The following is a 20,559-nucleotide window of genomic DNA, read 5'->3' as shown; positions in this document are numbered from 1 at the left end:
AGCTGCGTCACTGGAAAAAAAAAAGTGAGGATGAAAAAAACGGGCTGCAGCGGGAAGGGGTTAAAGTTTGACTGGATCAGATCCTGTACTGTGACAAGTTTTCCTGATCTAGCAGGAGTTTGCACTATGTTGACAGCTCATGCACAGACCCTTGGGGTACATTTACATGCATCGAAAATGCTGCTGATTTTCCGCAGCAGAAAATTTTGTTGCAAAATTCGCAGCTGTTCTACAAAAGACGGAGTCCACACTTACCTGCTTTTTCTGTTTTGTGGATGGTTGTGGTGAGCCGCCGTCAGACACACACAGTACAGATTTTTTTTCAAACATGTTTGTTTTTCCCGCACCGTTGCTAGGCGATGACGTGGTTAACCATGACCTATCCTCAATGTTCATTACGGATGGGCTGTGGGTCAGACGGCTTCCATTGACTTCAATGGACACCGCAGGAAAAAGAGCGTGCTGCGATTCTTCCTCTGCTTGTGGAAATCGCAATTGCAGGAAGAGTCAAAACCTCTCCACATCTGTCACAATATATAACTTTTGGGGCAAAGAATTCAGAATAACTTCTTTAAATCCCTGCTGATTTTGGTTTAGGAGTCCAGTGGGAGGTTCTATCCGTGATGAACAACCTTACTTGCATTAAGCCCCACATACACAAGACGAGTGTCAAGCAAACGATGCCCGACACTCGCGCCTGTGTCTCCGTGCTCCCATGCTCCTGCACAGGAGCTAGCAGGGCTGGCTCGCACACAGAGCGGCCAGCAGGGGGGCGGGGCAGTGCAGGAGATTTCTCTCCTCTCGCTCCCCCGCCCCTCTCCATTCACTCAGTAGATGTTTAAACTGCGCTATCAGCAATGAGCTTCATCACTGATCTTTCATGCTGCATAAACAATAAGCGATGAAGCTCATCGTACAGTTTAAACAGCAGCCGTTTAGTAGTGAACAGCTGCTGTGTTATCTCAATAGAGAGGGGCGGGGGAGCGAGAGCAAAGACATCTCCTGCACTGTCGTCCCCCCCCCCCCCCCCCCCCCCCCTTCCTGCTGGCCGCTCCGTGTGTGAGCCAGCTCTGCTAGCTCCCATGCAGAATCGCGGGAGCGCGGAGACACAGGGCATCGTTTGTCCTACACTCGTCCTATGTAAATGGGGCTTAAGTGTGCATGCAGAGATGGCTATCAATCAAATAGCCCAGAGGACTCCTAAATCCCAAATGAGTAGGGATTTAAAATTAATAAGTTACTAGTCATACTGAATACTTTCCTACAAAACTATATATCAATCTACTCAGCTTCTCCTGCCCAATAGTATGCCCTGTAGTCTAGGCAGCATATTCAATGTTACTGTCTCCCTTTAATATGGTCATACACATTAGATGAACATCTGCCCTCCCTACTGATTTCGGCACAACCAGCCAACCTACTGAGGCCTCATGTCCATGGGCAGGTCGGATTTCATGCGGAATCCACACAAAATCCAGCCCTGCCCGGGGCCAGTGACCCATGCTCACCTGTATTTCCCCGGGAGCGGCATCTGCGCAGATGTCTCCACTTCCATGGCTCGCCGTCGGACACACGCAGTACAGTTTTTTGTTTTTTTTTAATCTGCTTTCATGCGGGATCTGCGGGACGTCTGCAGTGTCAGTTGCGGACATGCCGCAGAGCGGACAGCTTCTATTGACTTCAATGGAAGTGGTTAGTGCAGGATCCGCACAAAAATAGAGCATGCTGTGATTTGTTTTTAGTATCAAAAGGTCTGCAAAACAAATCCGCATGCTTAAATTAATTTGTGGACACCAATGATTCCCTATGGGTGGCTTGATTTGTGGGTGCCCGCAAACCAAATCTGCCCGTGGACATGAGGCCTGATGTGTATAGTGGTTTCTCAACTGTCCCACAAAGGCAGATGTTGGGGGTAAGCTGCAATGTATTAGTGTACCTTGACGCCACCGAAAGCTAGGGGTTTGACATGGAAAACGCCCCTCTCACGCCCCCAGCTCCCAATCGGCGGACAAGGTAAAGGTCTTGGAACCTGCAGGAATGGCTGAAGCGGAGTCTTATGTAAGTCATGCGACGTCCCTCAGAGTGTTACCCGCCGCAGTGCTGCACCCCTCTTACCCGGCTCTGTATGATTGTCCCACTGCTGTAGCCTTCCCTCCATTCGGGAGACGCATTTGCCACTGCCCTGACGACGTTGGGTCTGTTGTGCGCAGCAGTGGCGCTGCGGCCGCGGCAGTCACTGTCTGTGGCGGCGGCCCTGTCACCTTCCTGCAGCGGGGGCCATCATCACATTACATCGGGTGGAGGTGCGGGACTGAAGGGGTGGCCGTTTCTGGACCGGGCCCGGAGTGTGCTGCAGGAGTGTTTTCCCACCAGCTCTCAGTCTCTACCAATGCTCATGTGTGCTCCCTTCTGCTGCGCAGATTTCAAAAGTTCCGGGAGTGGAGCGGTTGCCGCTTCTGGGGCGGCCCCGGCGTCTGTTCCAGCAGTGTGCGTCCGGTACCTCAGTGTCTCTGCCGCCGGCCCTGTGGGCTCCCTGGATCGCGCTGAGACTCACTTTGCCTGGGTGAAGGGTGGGAGGCTGCTTCATAGTCAGGGGGGTTGTGGCTTCTGGGTCCCTACCTAGGAGGAAGACACTTGGACCTGCTGCAGCGGGGTCTGCTGTATGTGCTTTTTGGCACATTTTAGTGGCCTTACAGGACCTACAGGCCAGGCTGCTGAGCATCCAATCAGGTAGAGGGGGCGTCACCCCCGGCACTCTTGACTCCACCAGGACTTCCTGGTGGCGTCAAGATACACTAACACCAAGCCGGATTTCAGCATGCCTGATCCCTTGTTCTTTTGGGAGACAGGCCTTAAACAGGTTTTTAGTAGCGGCTTATTCCTCTCAGTTGATAACACACGCATGCTCAGCTGTCTGTAGACCACCTTTACAGCATGTACTGTGATAGCTCTTCCGTGACATCCGCTTTTGTGAGTATTTTTATCCTATCAGCATTTCTCCTCATTGATTCATTCTGGATGACATCCTCTCATATAGTTTAATCCTCTTCCCCAGTGTTGCAGTGTATTCTTTACTTTTATATGTAATTTGTGTCCTTACCACATTATACAGCCTTGTGTTCCTGGTAAATGGAAAAGGGCTGGAGCCGCATCACATCCGAAGTATATGTGATCTGCTTAGTGATATTGAATAACACCATTAGCTTGCTGAAACCAACTGCACTGTTTAGTTCAAAGTTGCATTCTTAAGGCCCTTTTACACGGCCCGATCATCGTTCAGATTCTGGCTGGATCGTGCGAATCTGAATGATAATCAGGCCGTGAAAATGCCGGCAGCAACTGAAAGATGATAATTAATTCGTCGTTAAGTTTCTGCGGATATAAAACTCAAATGACGATCAGCTGTGTAAACAGGCAGTCATTCATCTCTGAATGACGGCCTGTTTACTGTGAATAGAGGCGGTCGGGCTGGAGATCGTTTCAGCTCGTGCAACTCCATTCAGTGAGCAATCCTCGCTCCTATGTGAAAGCACAGGAGCGATTATCGCTGGACTAGCTGTAGGGCGCTGAAGCTCCAAATGGTCGCGCCATGTTAAAGGGCTCTTGCTGAAGACTGTAATATTCAATGTATAATGGGATTGCATGGTGCTCACCGTTTTTTTTAACCTCGCTTTATGTGTTTCAGGCTTCGTGTGCGGCATCTACATTACGTGGAGCCATGCATTAGAACTACCAGGTAAGTCTTCAGTTTCCTTTCATACTGTGGATGTAAATGTACAGTTTAAGGCCTCATTCACACAGGCGACACGGCATCCCTGCGAGAAAATCGTAGCGATATCGCTGCGGTTTCTTGTGGTGGTACCGCGACTTTGTAGCGCTAAAAAGTCGCATGTGGTGCTACGAAATCACGTGGCTTTGTAGAACCACATGTGAGGATTTTCGAAGGGGGGCATCGGAAGGCATGGGCTGAATGAACACTTGATGTGTCGCATTGTCGCAACGCGGCAAAATCGTGCGACTGTTGCCCGTGTGAGCAAGGCCTAAAGAGCAGTATATGGCCAGGTTCACATGAACGGATTTGATTTGCAGACTCCGCGATCACCGTCCACACGGAAGATCCGCAGTAAAACTCGAGCATTGAAAGGCATGTATTTTCGAATTTTCCTTCTCGCTTGCCGGTACAAATTGCGTGTTCTGCAAACGGAAGAAAAATCGCAGCATGCCCTATTTTAGTGCAGATTCTGCGCGGTTGGCCTCAATAGATGTCTATGTATTCGAGCCATTAGCAACTCGAACAGAATAAACATTATGTAGAAGCTGTGGAAATGCTCGCAACTTGATAGGAAAATAGATAGAAAAGCCGGAATGCCAGCTGGAGGTGAGACAGGGAGAGATCTTTCGCACGGACGATACGCTGTGCATATGCATACATCCATGTGGAAAACCGCATGCATTCGCAATTATTTTCCGCAAAAGATCATTGTGGAAAACCGCATGTGGAATCCGAACCGTTTTTGTGAGCCCGGCCTAAATAAGTAACTGCCTGAGGCAGAGTGTCCACTGGCGATTTGTCACAGTGTGATCCGCGGTGATAAATCGCATGCATGACATGCTTTCCATAGGATAACTATGCGATTTTCCGCTTGCGTCTAAAAATCGCGGCATGCCGCATTTCTCCGCGATCAACCTATCATTTAGATAGGTTCATTACGGAAAAGCGCGGTGACATTAGTGCGCTTCTGTGGCGATATATCGCAACGCCTGTGGACAGGCGGCCTAAGTAACGTCCATAGCAGCCTAGAAGAGGAATTGTTTGATTTGTTCGGGTTTGGAAACTGCAGGAATAACTTGTCACTATGTATTCTTGCATTACATGCACCCCTTAGCTCTATGTGTGCTGGTCACATTGTCCAAAGCAACTATGGTGACAAAATTTAGTGCACATATTTAGATGATCAGATCACTTTCATGGGGAAGCAGAAGAAAATGACTACTTTTAGCTATCTGCATATAGAACCAACCCAACTAGTGAAGTGAGTAACGGAACATCTCACCAGAAATTGCTGGATCTTATCCACTATGGCCTGTTATTTGTAAGGGCCCTTTCACATGGGGCATATGCAAGTCGTTCCCAACCTGCATCAGACAGCATACGGCCGTCTGTGTGCTTTCCAATACCGGTGGGCAGTGGATATTGCTTTTCTGATTCTGGTCTGTGATACGGGCCAGAAAAGGACGTATTGCAATTTTTTTTTCTGTGTGAAAAAATGCCTGTGTGAATAGCCTAATTGGCTATAACGGGAGCATGTGTTGGCGAAATGCACAGACAGCACACAGACGTGAATGGGCCCTTGGTCCAAAGGCGGATATTGAGTCTGTTACACCCCAACTGATCCAGATGATTGTCTTGTGTGGCTGACCTTCTAAAGGAACCTTCAGACAGATATCGCACACTGACGTGCGTATATATTCCAACACAAGTATGTATTTAAAAGTATATAAATCCACCAGAAACTGTTACTTTAGTTTGGTGGGCCAGTGGCCATCTTCTGTATTTAATCTTCACAGTACTCTACAAGTACTGCATTATTATAGACTTAAACGAAGATCAATGGTAGGGTATAGGTCTGCAAGGCAGCCTAATAGACATGTAAATGTCATATAAGTCTCATTTTCTTTTAATTGCAGATACCGTTACATTTCTAGTCATGGGGGACATGAAGACTCCAGACTTTGATGATCTTCTTGCTGCTTTTGATATCCCTGATGCTACAAGTTTGGACGCCAAGGAAACTATCCAGGCTACAAGTGATGAGCAAGAAAACCATCTCAAACCATCAGGAATGTGTTTGGATGAGAATCTGTCTTTGGCTCAGTCTGTGCCGGCCCCCGATGTTCCAGCAGTTAGCGTTATTGTGAAAAACACCAGCCGACAGGAGTCATTCGAGGCATCTGAGAAGGAAGGCAATCATATGGGTCCAACCTTACTACAAAATGGATTTCGTGGCCCTGAAGTGGGCACTGATCCCCATGGTGTCGGACCAGGCTATGGAAAGTTTGAACCAGGATTTATTAATGGGGACAATTCACGGGGTTACACAGATAAGATAGAGTCACACAAGACAGAACCTTTGCCAACTTTTAGCCAGTTCAGCCCTATTTCTAGCCCTGAGCCAGAAGATTCAAAAGATAATGGGGTCCTGAGCAAGCAGAAGTCAGTGGAGTCTCCGTATTTCCCACAGCCATCCATGTATGTACCTGAAGAAGGATGCATAGTAGATTCTTTAAGAAAGCCCTCAGAACCAGAGCTAAGTATGTTCGACGAATACTGTAAAAAGGAGCAGAAATCGGACTGTGTGGAAGCAGAGAAAGATAGATCTGAGCAAACCCGAGGTATAGACAAAAACAGTAGTTTCCTCGGGTCAGCCTTATCATTTAAGGATGCTCAAGACGGTAGTAATGCTCAGGAAAAGGTATTTTCAGGGTCAGGGGACCCTTTTGGTAATACAGCTAGTACATCAACTCTGTGCTCATCTGTCCCACCTCGGCAGCGTATTAAACCTGCACATTCAAAATTATCATCTTGTGTAGCTGCTTTAGTGGCCTTGCAGGCTAAAAAAGTTGCAGTGGTCCCAAAGGAGGAATCTATTTCTAAAGAAGTTAGTGTCCCATTGAAAGAAAGTATTAAGGGGAGTCCTAAGATGCCAAAGTCTCCTAAAAGTCCAAGAAGTCCTCTTGAAGTTGTAAAAAAGATTATTAAAAACCCAGACAGCCCTATGAGTGTCTGCAGTGATACCAGTAGTAAGGACTCTCCTTCCGTTTGTGCTGGTTCTCCTCCTGCGATTCCCAAAGTGAGGATAAAAACTATAAAAATGTCATCTGGTGAGATTAAAAGAACTGTAACTAGAATTTTGCCTGAAGTTGAACCGGATGATTTGGTAAAATCTCCAGAGGACTTTCTGGGGGAAAATTCACCCGGGGAAGATGTCAAACCTCTTGTGCCCTTGGAAGAAGTGACTGACTCGGAAAAGGAAAGAACAAAGAACTCTGGAAAAAGTGTAACTAGTGTCCAAGGACAAAATGCTGCTACCACTCAAACACCGAATTCTAAAGGGGATAAAAAGAAAGTGCAAGGTTCAGGACCCCAGAACCCCGGCAGTGGCTCAGTGAAGCCCTCCAACAGCTCTCAGAACAAGAAGCCGTCAACCGCTTCCACCAAGACTGCTTCCAACTCAACCACCTTGCTCCCCAAGGCTGTTCACCTTGCCAACCTTAACTTGGTGCCTAATAGTGTCACTTCCACTGTTGCAGTGAAGACTACAACAGTAAGGCAGACACAAGGACAAGGGACTCCCATGGCAGTGCCACTGGTCCACCAGGTTAAAATGGCAGCTCCTGTTATTGTTGATGCTTTTAATAAACTTCTGCACAGTGCTAATCCTGTCCCAACGTATACTCCAAATTTAAATCCCCCTCCTGACAGCAATATTACACTGCCACCTACAGGTTACACTTGCCTGGAGTGTGGAGATTCCTTTGCCTTGGAGAAGAGCCTTGCACAGCATCATAGTAGACGAAGTATCCACATTGAAGTAATGTGCACTCAGTGCACTAAAATGGTCCAATTCTACAACAAATGCAGTTTGCTGGGCCATGCCAGGGAACACAAGAGCAAAGGACTAATCATGCAGTGTTCGCAGCTGATGATGAAGCCCATTTCTGCAGAACAGATGCTGGCACCTCCTCTAGTTGCCTCTGCCATAGCAGCTCAGCCTTCATCTTCCAACCAACGAACAATAGCACAAACCACTTCACTTGGAGTGTGGTCTGGGGCTTCTTCCTATGGCCCGCCAGCTATGCCACTTTATGCTGATCCATACGGACTTATACGCCATGGGTTCAAGTGTTTGGAGTGTAGCAAGCAGGTTGAGGACTATACCTGCCTAGCAGGACATTATCAGAGAGTGGCAGAGGAAAAAGATGGACTTGTAAGTCAGATAATGCGATATTTATAAGCTGCACAGAATTGCGTTGTAGAAAGGTGTTTATTTCTTGTGTTTTCAATTCTAGCCCGGCAATTTTGGAAGACCTTAATGTTACCTTTTTTTGTAAGGACATTATTTTGTCTAAGCTTATCCCTAAACTACTGCTAGATTTAGGCTATAAACCCCTTCAAATATTCAGATCGGTGATAATGTGCCTGAACCGCCTAGTGTTGTCCTACAAAAAATATTGTTTAGCGTTAAATGCTTCCGATAATTCACAATGATTTTTTTATTTGTGCTTTTTTAACCCCTTATGGATGCAGCCCTTTTTTTCCCCATTCTCACTTTTAAAAAAAATCACAACTTTTATCTATCCATCAACATATCTTTCTGAAGGCATGTTTTTTGCAGGACGAGTTGTATTTTTCAATGGTACTACTTAATGTACTGAAAAATGGTTTAAAAATTTTAAGTTGTGTGAAATGGAAAAAAAACCCCGAAATTTTGCAATCTTTATGAAGGCCTTGTTACTGTTTTTACACTGCAGCAAAAATGACATTTTATTCTATGGGTAGTCCGATTACTACAATACCAAATTTATATATATATAATTTTTTATTTTTTTTTGCTGTACTTTTAAATAATGTATCTTATTTAAAATTATTTTTTGCCGCCATCTTCGATTGCCATAACTTTTTTTTTTTTAGTTTTTTTGACAACATGGTTGACTGAGGGCTCATTTTTTGCGGGATCTCCTGTAGTTTCTGTTAATACTGATTTGGAGTACACATGACATTTGGTCTTTTTTCTTCAGGGAACTTGAACTTGCGATGGTTTGATCACTCCTGCAGTATTATGTAATACCACCATTTTGTCTAAGCCTACCCCCTGAACTACCATAATATTACATCATACTGCAATCTGACACTCCACAGTCATGGCTTGATAGGCAATCTGCAAGGGCAGCCCTGGGCTTTCAGAAGGCCCCTAACTGCAATGGCAACCTAACGGCACCCTGTGATCTGACCTAGGGGGGGCCTTTAGGACCCCCAAACTCCGATCAGGGCATTTAAATGCCGCTGTGAGAATTGCATTTTAAAGGGTTATCAGCTGCGTTCAGTGTGAGTGCTGATCGCAGCTGATGCAGGCGGGTGTCAGCTGTAAGAAACAGCCGGCACCCAAATTGTGCAGAGCAGGATTGGTTCCCGATATGCCTTAATGCAAACCCCCGAACCTCACTGACCTAACTGTATATCATAGAGCATTAAGGGGTTTTAAATAATGTTTCTATCCCCAGATATTCCAGGACTAATGTTAGAATGGTGCCAGCTTCTGTTTTAATTGCCTGTGTCTGTTTCACTCTCATCATTTGCTCGACATCAGAGAAGGCGGACCAACTTCAGAAGCAGGCGCACCAACTTACCACACCAGGGATCCCTCCACATACCCAGTAGAGCAGAGAGAGAAGCAAGCCTGAGCATGTGTGACCACCTTGGAGCAATTACTGAAGTGGACATAGAATAGAAACAGCAGGTGGCGCTATTCTAACATAAGTACTGAAATATCTGGGGATAGAAACATTTTTTGACAGATGTAAAAGACAAAAAATGTTTATGGGCTATATTCAAGTGACAACTCCTATGGACAGCTATTCAGATATATAATGCCAACGAAAGAAGCTGCTGTAAAAAGCAACAAAAAAATTGTTTTCCTGTATAAACTATATTTTGTATTTCCTTATCTTATTTTTCTACATGAGAAGACTTGGGGCTCATGTCCACGGGCAGGTATATTTCCTGCTATTGATCTTTTTTGCTGATGGCCCTAAAATCCACCAGTTCAAGATTCTGTTTTCAGCTGTCCAAGTTGTCCACTGCAATTTTCTATCTACCTAATGTGCACTGCTATCTGATTGGCCGTCACTGATCATGTGAGCAGTGCTGGCCAGTCAGTGAGAAGCTACAGTGCGTCGGTCGTATACAATTACCAAATGTGCATGTGATGATTAGGTAGTCTGAAGATTGATTGGGCCATCCTGGATAGCTGAAAACGGGATCCGGATCCCGCAGATTATAGGGGCTTCAGCACAGAAGACACCAGCAAATAGTATAATTGCCCCCTGTGGTCTCAGAAGAAAACTCTGTCCCAAAACTCGCTGCTTTAATTTTTCATAAATTTAGGTCTGTGTATGTTTAATTAGATTTCATTTTTAAGCAGTGTCCTAATTTGTAAACGACTAATTATTGCTAACTTATGTGTAACGTTTTGTGTTTCATAGACCTGCCAAGTTTGCCAGATGATGCTTCCTAATAAATGTAGCTATGGGGCTCACCAACGTATTCACACCCACAAGTCTCCATACTGCTGCCCAGAATGTGGCGTCCTGTGTAGATCTGCATATTTCCAGACCCATGTTAAGGAAAACTGCCTGCACTATACTCGCAAAGTGGCATTCCGGTAATCTAAGTTTATCTAAGTTGAAAATGAAAATGCATCTCTTTATGGGACTCCTCGGCGTCCTACTGCAAACTAATGATAACCAGAGAACCTTGGTTCTAAGGGTTTTAATTTCTTCCCAACGTTTAATGTACAACATCAGCAGGAAGGAATTTCCACAAAATACTGTACCTGTACAACATGGCGATGAAGGGGGCATAAGAGCTGCAATTTGCGCAGGTGGTCGGCTGTGAACGCTGTTTTCAGCTATTTAACCTCTTAAGGTCCATTTACATGCAAAGATAATCTTTCAAACGATTGAAAGATTTTGTGATTTAATTACATAAAGTGTTAATGGCCATAAACACCTTATGATCTTCGTTTGCATGTTAAAGGGCCTGCAGGAGCGGTTTGTAGAGCCCAGCTTGGAATTAATCACATACCCAGCTGTGCAAACAGCTGCATTGTTCTGCTTGCGGTTGCTGGCAAATTACAATGTTATCTGCCGTCTCCCGTGGAGATAACGGTGTGTAGTCTATTGAGAGACACTTTATCTCTCAGTGTCTGAATGCTGGATTTTAGGTTCACCTTAAAATCATAGTTTAAACGAAAAGTGCCGATGCCCGTGTTTTACATGTAACGATTTTTAGTTGTTTGAACAAATTTTCAGCGATAATCGTTACTTGTAAATGGGCCTTTAGACAGAGTTTACCAAAGGCAGATGCTCTGTTCATGAGCCTATTGCAACCTAACAGCACCTAATCGCTAGTGCAGATGGCTGCTATAGCAGTTGGTGGCGCAACAAGGCCAAATACGGTAGGATGCTGTGCTGAACGGGCATAATATTCTGCAATACAAAAGTATTAGTTGCACAGAAAAAATAAGTTTTTAACCAGCTCGCCAAATGGTTCACAATAGGGTCAATCCCAGGGCGGCAATAAAAAGGTCACGATAGAATGCCCAAATGGGACAAAATAAATTGAAAAAAATATATACTATACACACACTGGATTTACCCTTTATTAGAGATACCCATTTAGTAGTGCATTGGACCTCCTTTTAGTTAACGCCACATGACAGAAGTTTACTTCCTGGGCACATAGTACTTAAAGGGGTTGTCCCGCGCCGAAATGGTTTTTTTTTTTTTTTTCAACCCCCCCCCCCCCCCGTTCGGCGCGAGACAACCCCGATGCAGGGACGTACAGAAAGCTTACCGGAGCGCTTACCTTAATCCCCGCGCTCCGGTGACTTCTATACTTACCTGTGAAGATGGCCGCCGGAATCCTCTTCCTCCGTGGACCGCAGCTCTTCTGTGCGGTCCATTGCCGATTCCAGCCTCCTGATTGGCTGGAATCGGCACGTGACGGGGCGGAGCTACACGGAGCCTGCATTCTGCACGAGCGGCTCCATTGAAGAGGGCAGAAGACCAGGACTGCGCAAGCGCGGCTAATTTGGCCATCGGAGGGCGAAAATTAGTCGGCACCATGGAGACGAGGACGCCAGCAACGGAGCAGGTAAGTAAAAAACTTTTTATAACTTCTGTATGGCTCATAATTAATGCACAATGTATATTACAAAGTGCATTAATATGGCCATACAGAAGTGTATAGACCCACTTGCTGCCGCGGGACAACCCCTTTAACACAGCAGGATATAGACTTACACCTGAGCCCGTGCCATCCCGCAGCAGGAGCCAGGGGTGACTGGCAGGCCTTCCACTGCAGAGATTGGTGAGAACAGTCCCGCTTTTAACCTCTTGCATGCCTTGCAGTATGTAAAGGGTTCACAGAGGAAGAGAGTTCTCTCTGTGACGTCATCGGCCCTCCATTATTAAAACTACAGCTTATCCAGCATAAAGCAAGCCCTCACACAGCTTTGTAAGCACAAATTAAAGGGAAATGTATGGCTCTTAGAATTTGGGGAAACGAGAACAAGAGATTTGGGGTTCAAGTGTTTGGAGTAGGGGAAATGGACTGAGGATTATATCTGTCTAGCAGGACATTGTCACAGCTTGGCAGAGGAAAAAGATGGACTTGGAAGTCAGATCTTACGCCTATTTGTGAGCTGCTCTCAAATTCAGTATTAAGCTTCAGAAATGTTTATCCTTCAATAAGAATTGGTGCTACATCAGCTGCAGCTTATAAAATGACGCATGTGGGACTTCCAAACAACAATTGGAGGTGCTCTGCTAGTAGACAGTATGTATGCAATAACTAATGTAGAGTGATACGTATGTGACCAATCCAATAACATCACATTTTATTTCACATGCAGTCAATATAAAAGTCTGCGCACCCCTGTCAAAATACCATGGTTTTGGCATGTTGAAAAATCTGACAAAGATGAATCATTTCAGATTTATTTCCACCTTCGATGTGACCCGTTATCTGTACAATTCCATTGGACAACTAACTGAAAATAAAAATAACAAAAGTTAAATAATGTGCTTGCATAAGTGTGAACAGCCTCTTATGTTTGAGCATGTGGGTGTGTTCAGAATTAATCTCATGATAAATAGTAGTCAGCACTCCGCTGCCATTATGTAAAGTGATTCTGATCTCCCCCATATAAAGTTCAGCTCTTCTAGCAGGATTTTCCTGACATTTTCTTAGTTGCATTATTCAGCAAAAGCCGTGAAGAGGTTACAGCAGATCAAAGGGATCTGATTGTTGAAAGGTAACAGTCAGGAGAAGAGAATCAAAACATTTCCAAAGCATTACATATACCATGGAACACAGTGAAGACTGTTATCAAGAACGGGATTGAATTTGACACAACAGTGACATTACCAAGAACTGGATGTGCCTCAAGAATTGATGAAAAGACCAGAAGAAAATTGGTCCATGAGGCTGCCAAGAGGCCTACACCAACAGTAAAGGAGCTGCAGGAATATCTGGCAAGTACTGGTTGTATAGTGCATGTAACAACCATCTCCCTTATTTTTCAAATGTCTGGGCTGTGGGGGAGGGGGGCAAGACAGGATATTTATATTTGTGACAAATATAAATATCCAAGCCCGACTATATTTTGCCCAAAACCTACATCAAGTCTACAAAAAGTCTGTGTGAGAACGTGTTCTGGTCTGATACCACCAAGGGGGACCTTCTTGGCCAAAATTCCAAGGGTATGTTTGGTAAAAAGCCAACACTGTGCATCACCATACCCACAGTGAAGCTGTTGGGGGCAGCATTATACGTTGGGGCTGTTTTTCTGCTGCTTGAACTGGGGCTTTAGTGAACCTGGAGGGAATTATGAACAGTTTCAATATCAGTCCATTTTGGCACTAAACCTTTAGGCTGAAACTGAAGAGGAATTTCACCCTTCAGCACAACAAAGACCCAAAGCATAACACCAAATCAACAAAAGACTGGCTTCACCAGAAGAAAATTAAAGTTTTGAAATGGCCCAGACCTGAATCCCATTGAAGATCTGTGGGCTGTCCTAAAGAGGGCGGTCGGTACACACAAGATACCCTCGTAATCTGACAGATTTGGAGCGTTTTTTCAAGAAAGAATGGACAAAGACTGGCAAGTCAAGATGTGCCATGCTAAGTCAAAGAGTACATCAACAAAGTATTACATTTAGGGTGTGCATATTTATGCAACCATATTATTTTAGCTTTCTTTTAAAAATTTTCCACCCTAAAAAATTCCAGTTTGTTTTTCAATGGAATTGTACAGATAACGGGTCACATCGAAGGTGAAATGATTCATCTTTGTCGCATTTTTTAACATGACAAAAACATGGCATTTTAACAGGGGTGTGTAGATTGAAATAGCACTGCAGACTTTGCTTCTCTTTTGTTCGCTTTCCTTTTCTTTTTTCCCCGGAACAAATGGCAAACTGACAACAGTGTGTTTTTTGTTGGTTTTTTTTTTTTAGAACCCCATTGAAAGCAATGGGGGGAAAAAAAATAAACATTTATTTCCAATTTTCTGCTCCAGAAATGAAACCGAGGGATAAAATTGTGACAGAATGTTCATGTGTGAATGAAGCCTAAAGCCCCATTTACACGCAACGATTATCGCTCAAACTTCGCTCAAACGATGTCTTTTGAGCGATAATTGTTGCGTGTAAATGCAACCATCATTTGCTTTTAAGTCCGAACGATGAGTTTCAGTTGAGTTTAAAGTCCATCATTCGGCCGGAGAACTGATAGTAGGGACCGTGTGCTGTCATCCTCCACGGGAGCGCTGATAACATTGTTTTCAGCTGCAGTCCCGTGGCAGAACAAAGGGGCTGTATGCAGATAACAGACCACCTGATGTTCTCCGCATACAGCTCAAACCCCATTTTCACTCAAAGATGATTTCCTCAAAATTCGTTCAAAAGATAGTTTGATTGACAGTTTGAGCGATATTTTTGCATAAACTTCTAATGGGTCCTAATGCTCATTAGTAGCTTATTAGCTTCATTTGCATGTAAATGAGCCTCCCTTCACTGTATGCAGATAACAGCGGGTGGTCTGTTATGTGCATACAGCTCCATTGTTCTCCGTGGGACAGCAGCTGAAAACAATGTCATCAGCGCTCCCGTGGAGAATCACAGCATATGGTCCCTGCTATCAGCTGGCCAGCCGAACAATATTTTTTATGCTGAACTACAAATCATCGTTTGTCTGAAAAGCTAATGTTGGTAGCATTTACACGAAACGATGATTGCTCAAAAGACATCATTTGAACAAATTTTGAGCGATAATCGTTGTTTGTAAATGGGCCTTCAGGGAGGCTCATTTACATGCAAATGAAGGTAATAAGCTGCTAATGGGCATTAGTTCCCATTAGCAGCTTATGTAAAATGATCGCTCAAACTGTCAATCATCCCATCTTTTGAACAAATTTTGAGCAATCCTCTGTGCGTGTAAATGGGGCTTAAATTGTCGATTTAAAAAAAGTTGCATTTAACAAGAGTCAAAAATGAAAAGCTAAAATGTGAAGGTTGGAAGATGTAGTACAGCATGTGGTCTAGCTGACCCTATTAATCTTGGTTCTAGTTTATGTATGCCTCTGATGAGTCTTGGAGAAGTACTCTTCTGCTGAGTAGCGTACAGCATAAGTACATCCTGTCAGCTTATATAACATGTTCCAAAAAGTCCCAAAGAGATCCCACAGATAGTCCTGAGAACTGGGGTGTGCAGTTCATGGAGTGAACGCGGTCACAGGCAGCACTCCTCCCTAATTGCAGGAGAGGGGGAGGGCACAGTCAGCATTTCATCATATACCATGTCATTTATCCCTGCACTTCTTCATTGCCTCCGTAAGGCATTAATAAATGGATAAGAAGACTATCAAGCTCTACACAGTGGCTAATTGAGCATAAACTGATGTTAGACTGATTCAGAAGTATCTACAGTGCTTTGGAATATATCTGTACTATATAAGCGAGTAAAATATAAATTTGGCCTATAGCAGACGTCTGGGCTTTTTCAGCTCTTGATACTGTGGAATATATTGTGAACTCTCTCTTGCTTCTCACTGCATCATTTCTAAATAGGTGATTTACATTACTTGTTTTCTTGGGGCAAACTAGCAAGTAGTCATGATTGCCTAGCCTGCTTACACTTCTAGATCATCACGGTCCCCTGTTACAATGTATCAGAAAAGTCTATCCTTTGGATCTTTCCTCCAAGTGACTTAAAACAAATCAAGTTACAATGTTGCGGCTCGCTCACACCAGCGTATGCATATTTGTTGCACAAAATATGCCACATTTGTATGGACATGCGTATTTGCTGTGTATGCAAATAAGGGAGATGGAATAAATCCTCCACAGTGCCACCTATTGAAAGGCAGCATTCCTTCGAGTCAAAGTGGGACTTTTTATACAAGTCTTGTTACAATGACTGGGAATCAAAAGCAAAGCCAGACTCCATGTACATACAGCTGTTTCCGGGTTATTGCCCATCATCAGTGTACAGTAGGAGTCTGGCTTTTGCTAGTGAGAGGCCTGGTTTGCTGTGTATTTAACACATGTGGTTTTCTTGCGAGTATTGCCTGTATATGTACTGAGTTTTTTAATAGCACATAAAAAAAACACAATCAGACCAAAAGGATGTCAGAACCGTCCTTCTTAGGTCTCCTATCTCCTGCGGAAAATATGCAGCGAATACGCATGTAACATGCGTATTTTTCGCTCCCATAGATTATGGGCGTATCGCGCACCAAAATAGGACATAATGCAATTTTTTTTCTTCCGTGTGAAAACTGCATGTTTGAGTACCCCAATGCAAATCAGTGTAATAGGTAGCGAAAATACGCTTGTGGGAGTGAACCCTAATGATGTACCTTCTGTAGGCATACAACTAAAGTGGGACTGTCAGGAGTGTTAACTTACTTTGTAAACCGCTTTCCCTGCAGACATGGTACATAATAGGAGCTCAGCTATGGATGGGAAGTGCTGTCTGTGGTTCTCCACTCAATCCCAGGCAGCTGCTTCCTTGCATGGCTCTCCAGGAAATGAATGCCTGCTGAAAAGGGTAAATAAGCTTTGGACATATTGTTCTCTTCTGAGAGAACATGGTTTTGTAGAAATCCCATTTTCCAAATAAAATCTAAGAGTTTATTTATTTTTGCTCTTTACATTTGAGGTGCATTATTCAGTTGTCACTGTAGCCCAGCTAGTTGCTATATTGATGATCTTGTACTGTTCCATCAGGTGCATTCACTGCGGGGTGGTGTTCATGTCTCTCGGTTTGCTGAAAGTTCATATTCAGGACAAACATTGTGAGGTGTTCCACAAGTGCTCCTTCTGCCCCATGGCCTTCAAGAGCACAGAAAGTACCGCTGCTCATATTACTGCCCAGCATCCCACTGCAAGTCACAAGAATGCACAGTAAGTGGCCCTCATCAATCTATTAAGACTTTTTTTTAGTGTGCCCAAGATAATGCTTATGTTCTTGTTTTTGTTTATTTTTTTTTCTGGGAAAAAAGAAGATGGTTAATCAAAGTACTAACGACTGCTTGTCCGTGAGTGAGAGTTGCCCCTGATCACATGACGTTGAAGTCATCACAGGTCCTAAAGCATAAAACCCGCACAGTCCAACAGCAGCCATGTGCTCACAGGACCTTTGATGTCACCGTCATGTGATCAGTCACCGACTCTTAGCTTCGCTCATGATTACATGATGGTGACGTAATCACAGATCCTAAACCAGCAGAGGCCGATGAACAATGTATGTAGCACAGCGGCGCGTGTGTGAGTGTGACACGCGCATGTAAGCAATGACTGTGACGTTATCACAGGTCCTAAAACAGCAGACATGTGTTTACAACTCCAATCCCTTGTATGTAGCACAGGTGTGTGTGTGTGTGTGTGTGTGTGTGTGTGTGTGTGTGTGTGTGTGAGAGAGACGCGCACATGTAGCACAGTTGTTTGTGTGTGTGAGAGACGCGCGCATGTAAGCAATGACGGTGACAATATCACAGGTTCTAAAACTGCAGCCGTGTGCTTTCAACTCCAATCCCTTGTATGTAGCACAGGTGTGTGTGTGTGTGTGTGTGTGTGTGTGAGTGAGAGAGACGCGGCGCATGTAAGCAATGACGGTGACATTATCACAGGTCGTAAAATTGCAGTTGTGTGTTTACAACTCCAATCCCTTTCACTATATTATATTGGCATTATTATATGGCATTGCACCACCAGAAACACTGGTACTATAATTTCCTAATAATTACTAGTAAAAAGTAATGTATGTATGTGTAATATTTTTGTTCATTGCAATAGTGAGAGTTTCAGCAATTTAGGGTGCATTTGCAGAATATGTTCCAGGTATACTGCGGGAAGACTTTCTGACATATGCCATGTATACAGCATGGTATATATTTTTATACTGAATGTCTGTGTGAAATAGCATAAAGCATACTATATTATACAGCAAAACAAGTTAAAGCATTCTAGCCCAGTGGAGGCCAGAATTACTCTCTTAACCTCTGTTGGATGCATTGGGATATATGGTCATGCATGTGCTGGAAGCTTTTCCAAATGTACAATGCAGTGTGACTGCACCCTTAGCAAGCAGCATGTGATGGATGGATATTATGTAGTAAATATATGAATGCAGTATTTGTAGTAGGGGTTATGATAAAGACCTAAAATCAGGTTTGCTATTATTCAAGACCTAGAATTTCTGTATGCTTATATAGGAGCTTCTTTCAATTTGTTTCTTCCCGTATTTGCTGTATTGTAGGATAATCTATAAATGTTCGTGTGAGACTGTTTTCAATAAGAAGAGACTTTTGCACCAGCATTTCTACCAGAACACAAACACTCTCCTAGTCAGTGTCTTCAAGTGTCCAGCATGCCAACTTGCATACATGCAGAAACAACTACTTGTGCAGCATCTTAAGGTGAGACGTGCTATCTTTTCTCCTTAGGGAGAGCCCCAAGTAGGTGAGTGAGGAGACGCAAAAGGCCATTCATGCTCCTCTGGGTACTATGCAAATAAGCGAGATGGAATAATACCTCCACAGTGCCACCTATTGGAAGGCAGCATTCCTTCAAGCCAAAGTTAGACTCTTTATACAAGCCTTGTAATAATGACTGGGAATTAAAAGCAAAGCCAGACTACATGCACGGACAGCTGTTTCAGGGTATTTGCCCTTCATCAGTGTGCAGCAGGAGTCTGGCTTTGTCTAGTGTTTCTGACCCTCGTCCCTGGCCTCTCACTAGCAAAGCCAGACTCCTATTGTACACTGATGAAGGGCAAATACCCTGAAACAGCTATCTGTACATGTAGTCTGGCTTTGCTTTTAATTCATAGTCATTGTTACAAGGCTTGTATAAAGAGTCTAACTTTGACTTGAAGGAATGCTGCCTTCCAATAGGTGGCACTGTGGAGGTATTATTCCATCTCCCTTATTTGCAAGGTGAGACATGAAATGTACATGCTTGTGACTTGTATGTTAGCCCCTGCTCATGTTCTGTGCAAATTCTTTCAGATTTGTTGAGAAGAATAGCATTGCAAGGTTATTCACATAAAAGCAACGAACACCACAGTAGAACCTTACAGAGTCCATTATTAGTCAATGAAGTCAGGCAGGTACCAGTGGTAGTTTTATGGAACCCATAGCACAGCTGTGAATAGACTCTTTGGCTGCGTTCACATGACGCTGATGCGCTGTGAATTTTGTTGCAGATTTGCAATAAAATCTGCAGCTAATCAGCGTTGTGTGACCGCAGCTTTGAGGTTTTCCCACTAATGACATTTGCCCACAATTGTTCATAGGATAGAGGGTAAATGTTTTATTGATCGGGGTCTGGCCACTGGGACCCCAAGCAATCCTGATATCTGCCCCCCCCCCCCCCCCCCGAGTTCCCCATATGAATGAAGCAATGGTGCACATGTGACTGCTGCTCCATTCCCTCCTATGGGATGGAAGGAGACTAATGCCTTTACATGGAGAATTCAGGATCATACTTGATGGGGTTGATGGGGGTCCCAGCAGTTAGACCACCAGCAATCTGACAACTATCTCCTATTCTCAGGAATATTTGGGATTAATGATAGATGGCACAACGGCTTTCCCAAATGCCAGTGTGAAAGCTACATTAATATGACATATTAATAGAAAATACCCAAGAGAAAGCAGCTTGTCACATTTATTACTGTGTGTTGAAATAAATCAGTATTTCCTAATCTAGTCATGGGTTATTTTTTTCTGGTATAGAGTGTCCATGGCCTACCTAAATCTCCAGAAGATTCCTCAAGCTCTCAGAAAAAGTCAGATGCCACGTCAGAGAAAAATGAGACTACTTCAGCATCAAAATCCTCTGGCAGGGGTGAGGGTAGTTCTACCAACAAGAAAGACAACGAGTCTTCAGAATCACATCACAAGCAGAAACTAGCTGGCTACACATGTGGAGAGTGCTCCGAGTGGATTTCCGACAGGGAGACATATGTCTTCCATATGAAGAAAAGTCATGGCAGAGTAAGTTTTTAGAAAATTGGCTTCACTGCATTTGTAACAATTCAGATGAAAGCTATCCTTTATTTAATTCTCACAAGTCAATGCTGTGGGGTAAACAAAACATGCCAAAATTACTAGATTTTCATGTCTAACTCCCAGAAAATGGAATAAAAAGGGATAGAGAATCACATCACAAGCAGAAATTAGCTGTGAAACCCATACAAATCCCACAA

At 44.0% G+C, this 20,559-nt stretch overlaps 1 protein-coding gene across 1 annotated transcript in view; it reads left to right on the top strand.

Annotated features, from left to right (window-relative positions):
- ZNF592 (zinc finger protein 592) overlaps nt 1–20,559 on the top strand; it is a 46,644-nt gene that overhangs the window by 9,332 nt on the left and 16,753 nt on the right. Inside the window, exons 2-7 of the mRNA XM_066592265.1 lie at nt 3,686–3,736; nt 5,689–7,988; nt 10,264–10,442; nt 17,076–17,252; nt 18,607–18,766; nt 20,087–20,347. Of these exons, the coding sequence (XP_066448362.1) occupies nt 5,709–7,988; nt 10,264–10,442; nt 17,076–17,252; nt 18,607–18,766; nt 20,087–20,347 (3,057 nt within the window). The 5' untranslated portion in view covers nt 3,686–3,736; nt 5,689–5,708. The remainder of the gene's footprint in view (nt 1–3,685; nt 3,737–5,688; nt 7,989–10,263; nt 10,443–17,075; nt 17,253–18,606; nt 18,767–20,086; nt 20,348–20,559) is intronic.

Source organism: Eleutherodactylus coqui, chromosome 2 (genome assembly GCF_035609145.1).
Source record: "Eleutherodactylus coqui strain aEleCoq1 chromosome 2, aEleCoq1.hap1, whole genome shotgun sequence".
Classification (NCBI taxonomy): domain Eukaryota; kingdom Metazoa; phylum Chordata; class Amphibia; order Anura; family Eleutherodactylidae; genus Eleutherodactylus; species Eleutherodactylus coqui.
This window is presented reverse-complemented; position numbering and strand designations above follow the sequence as displayed.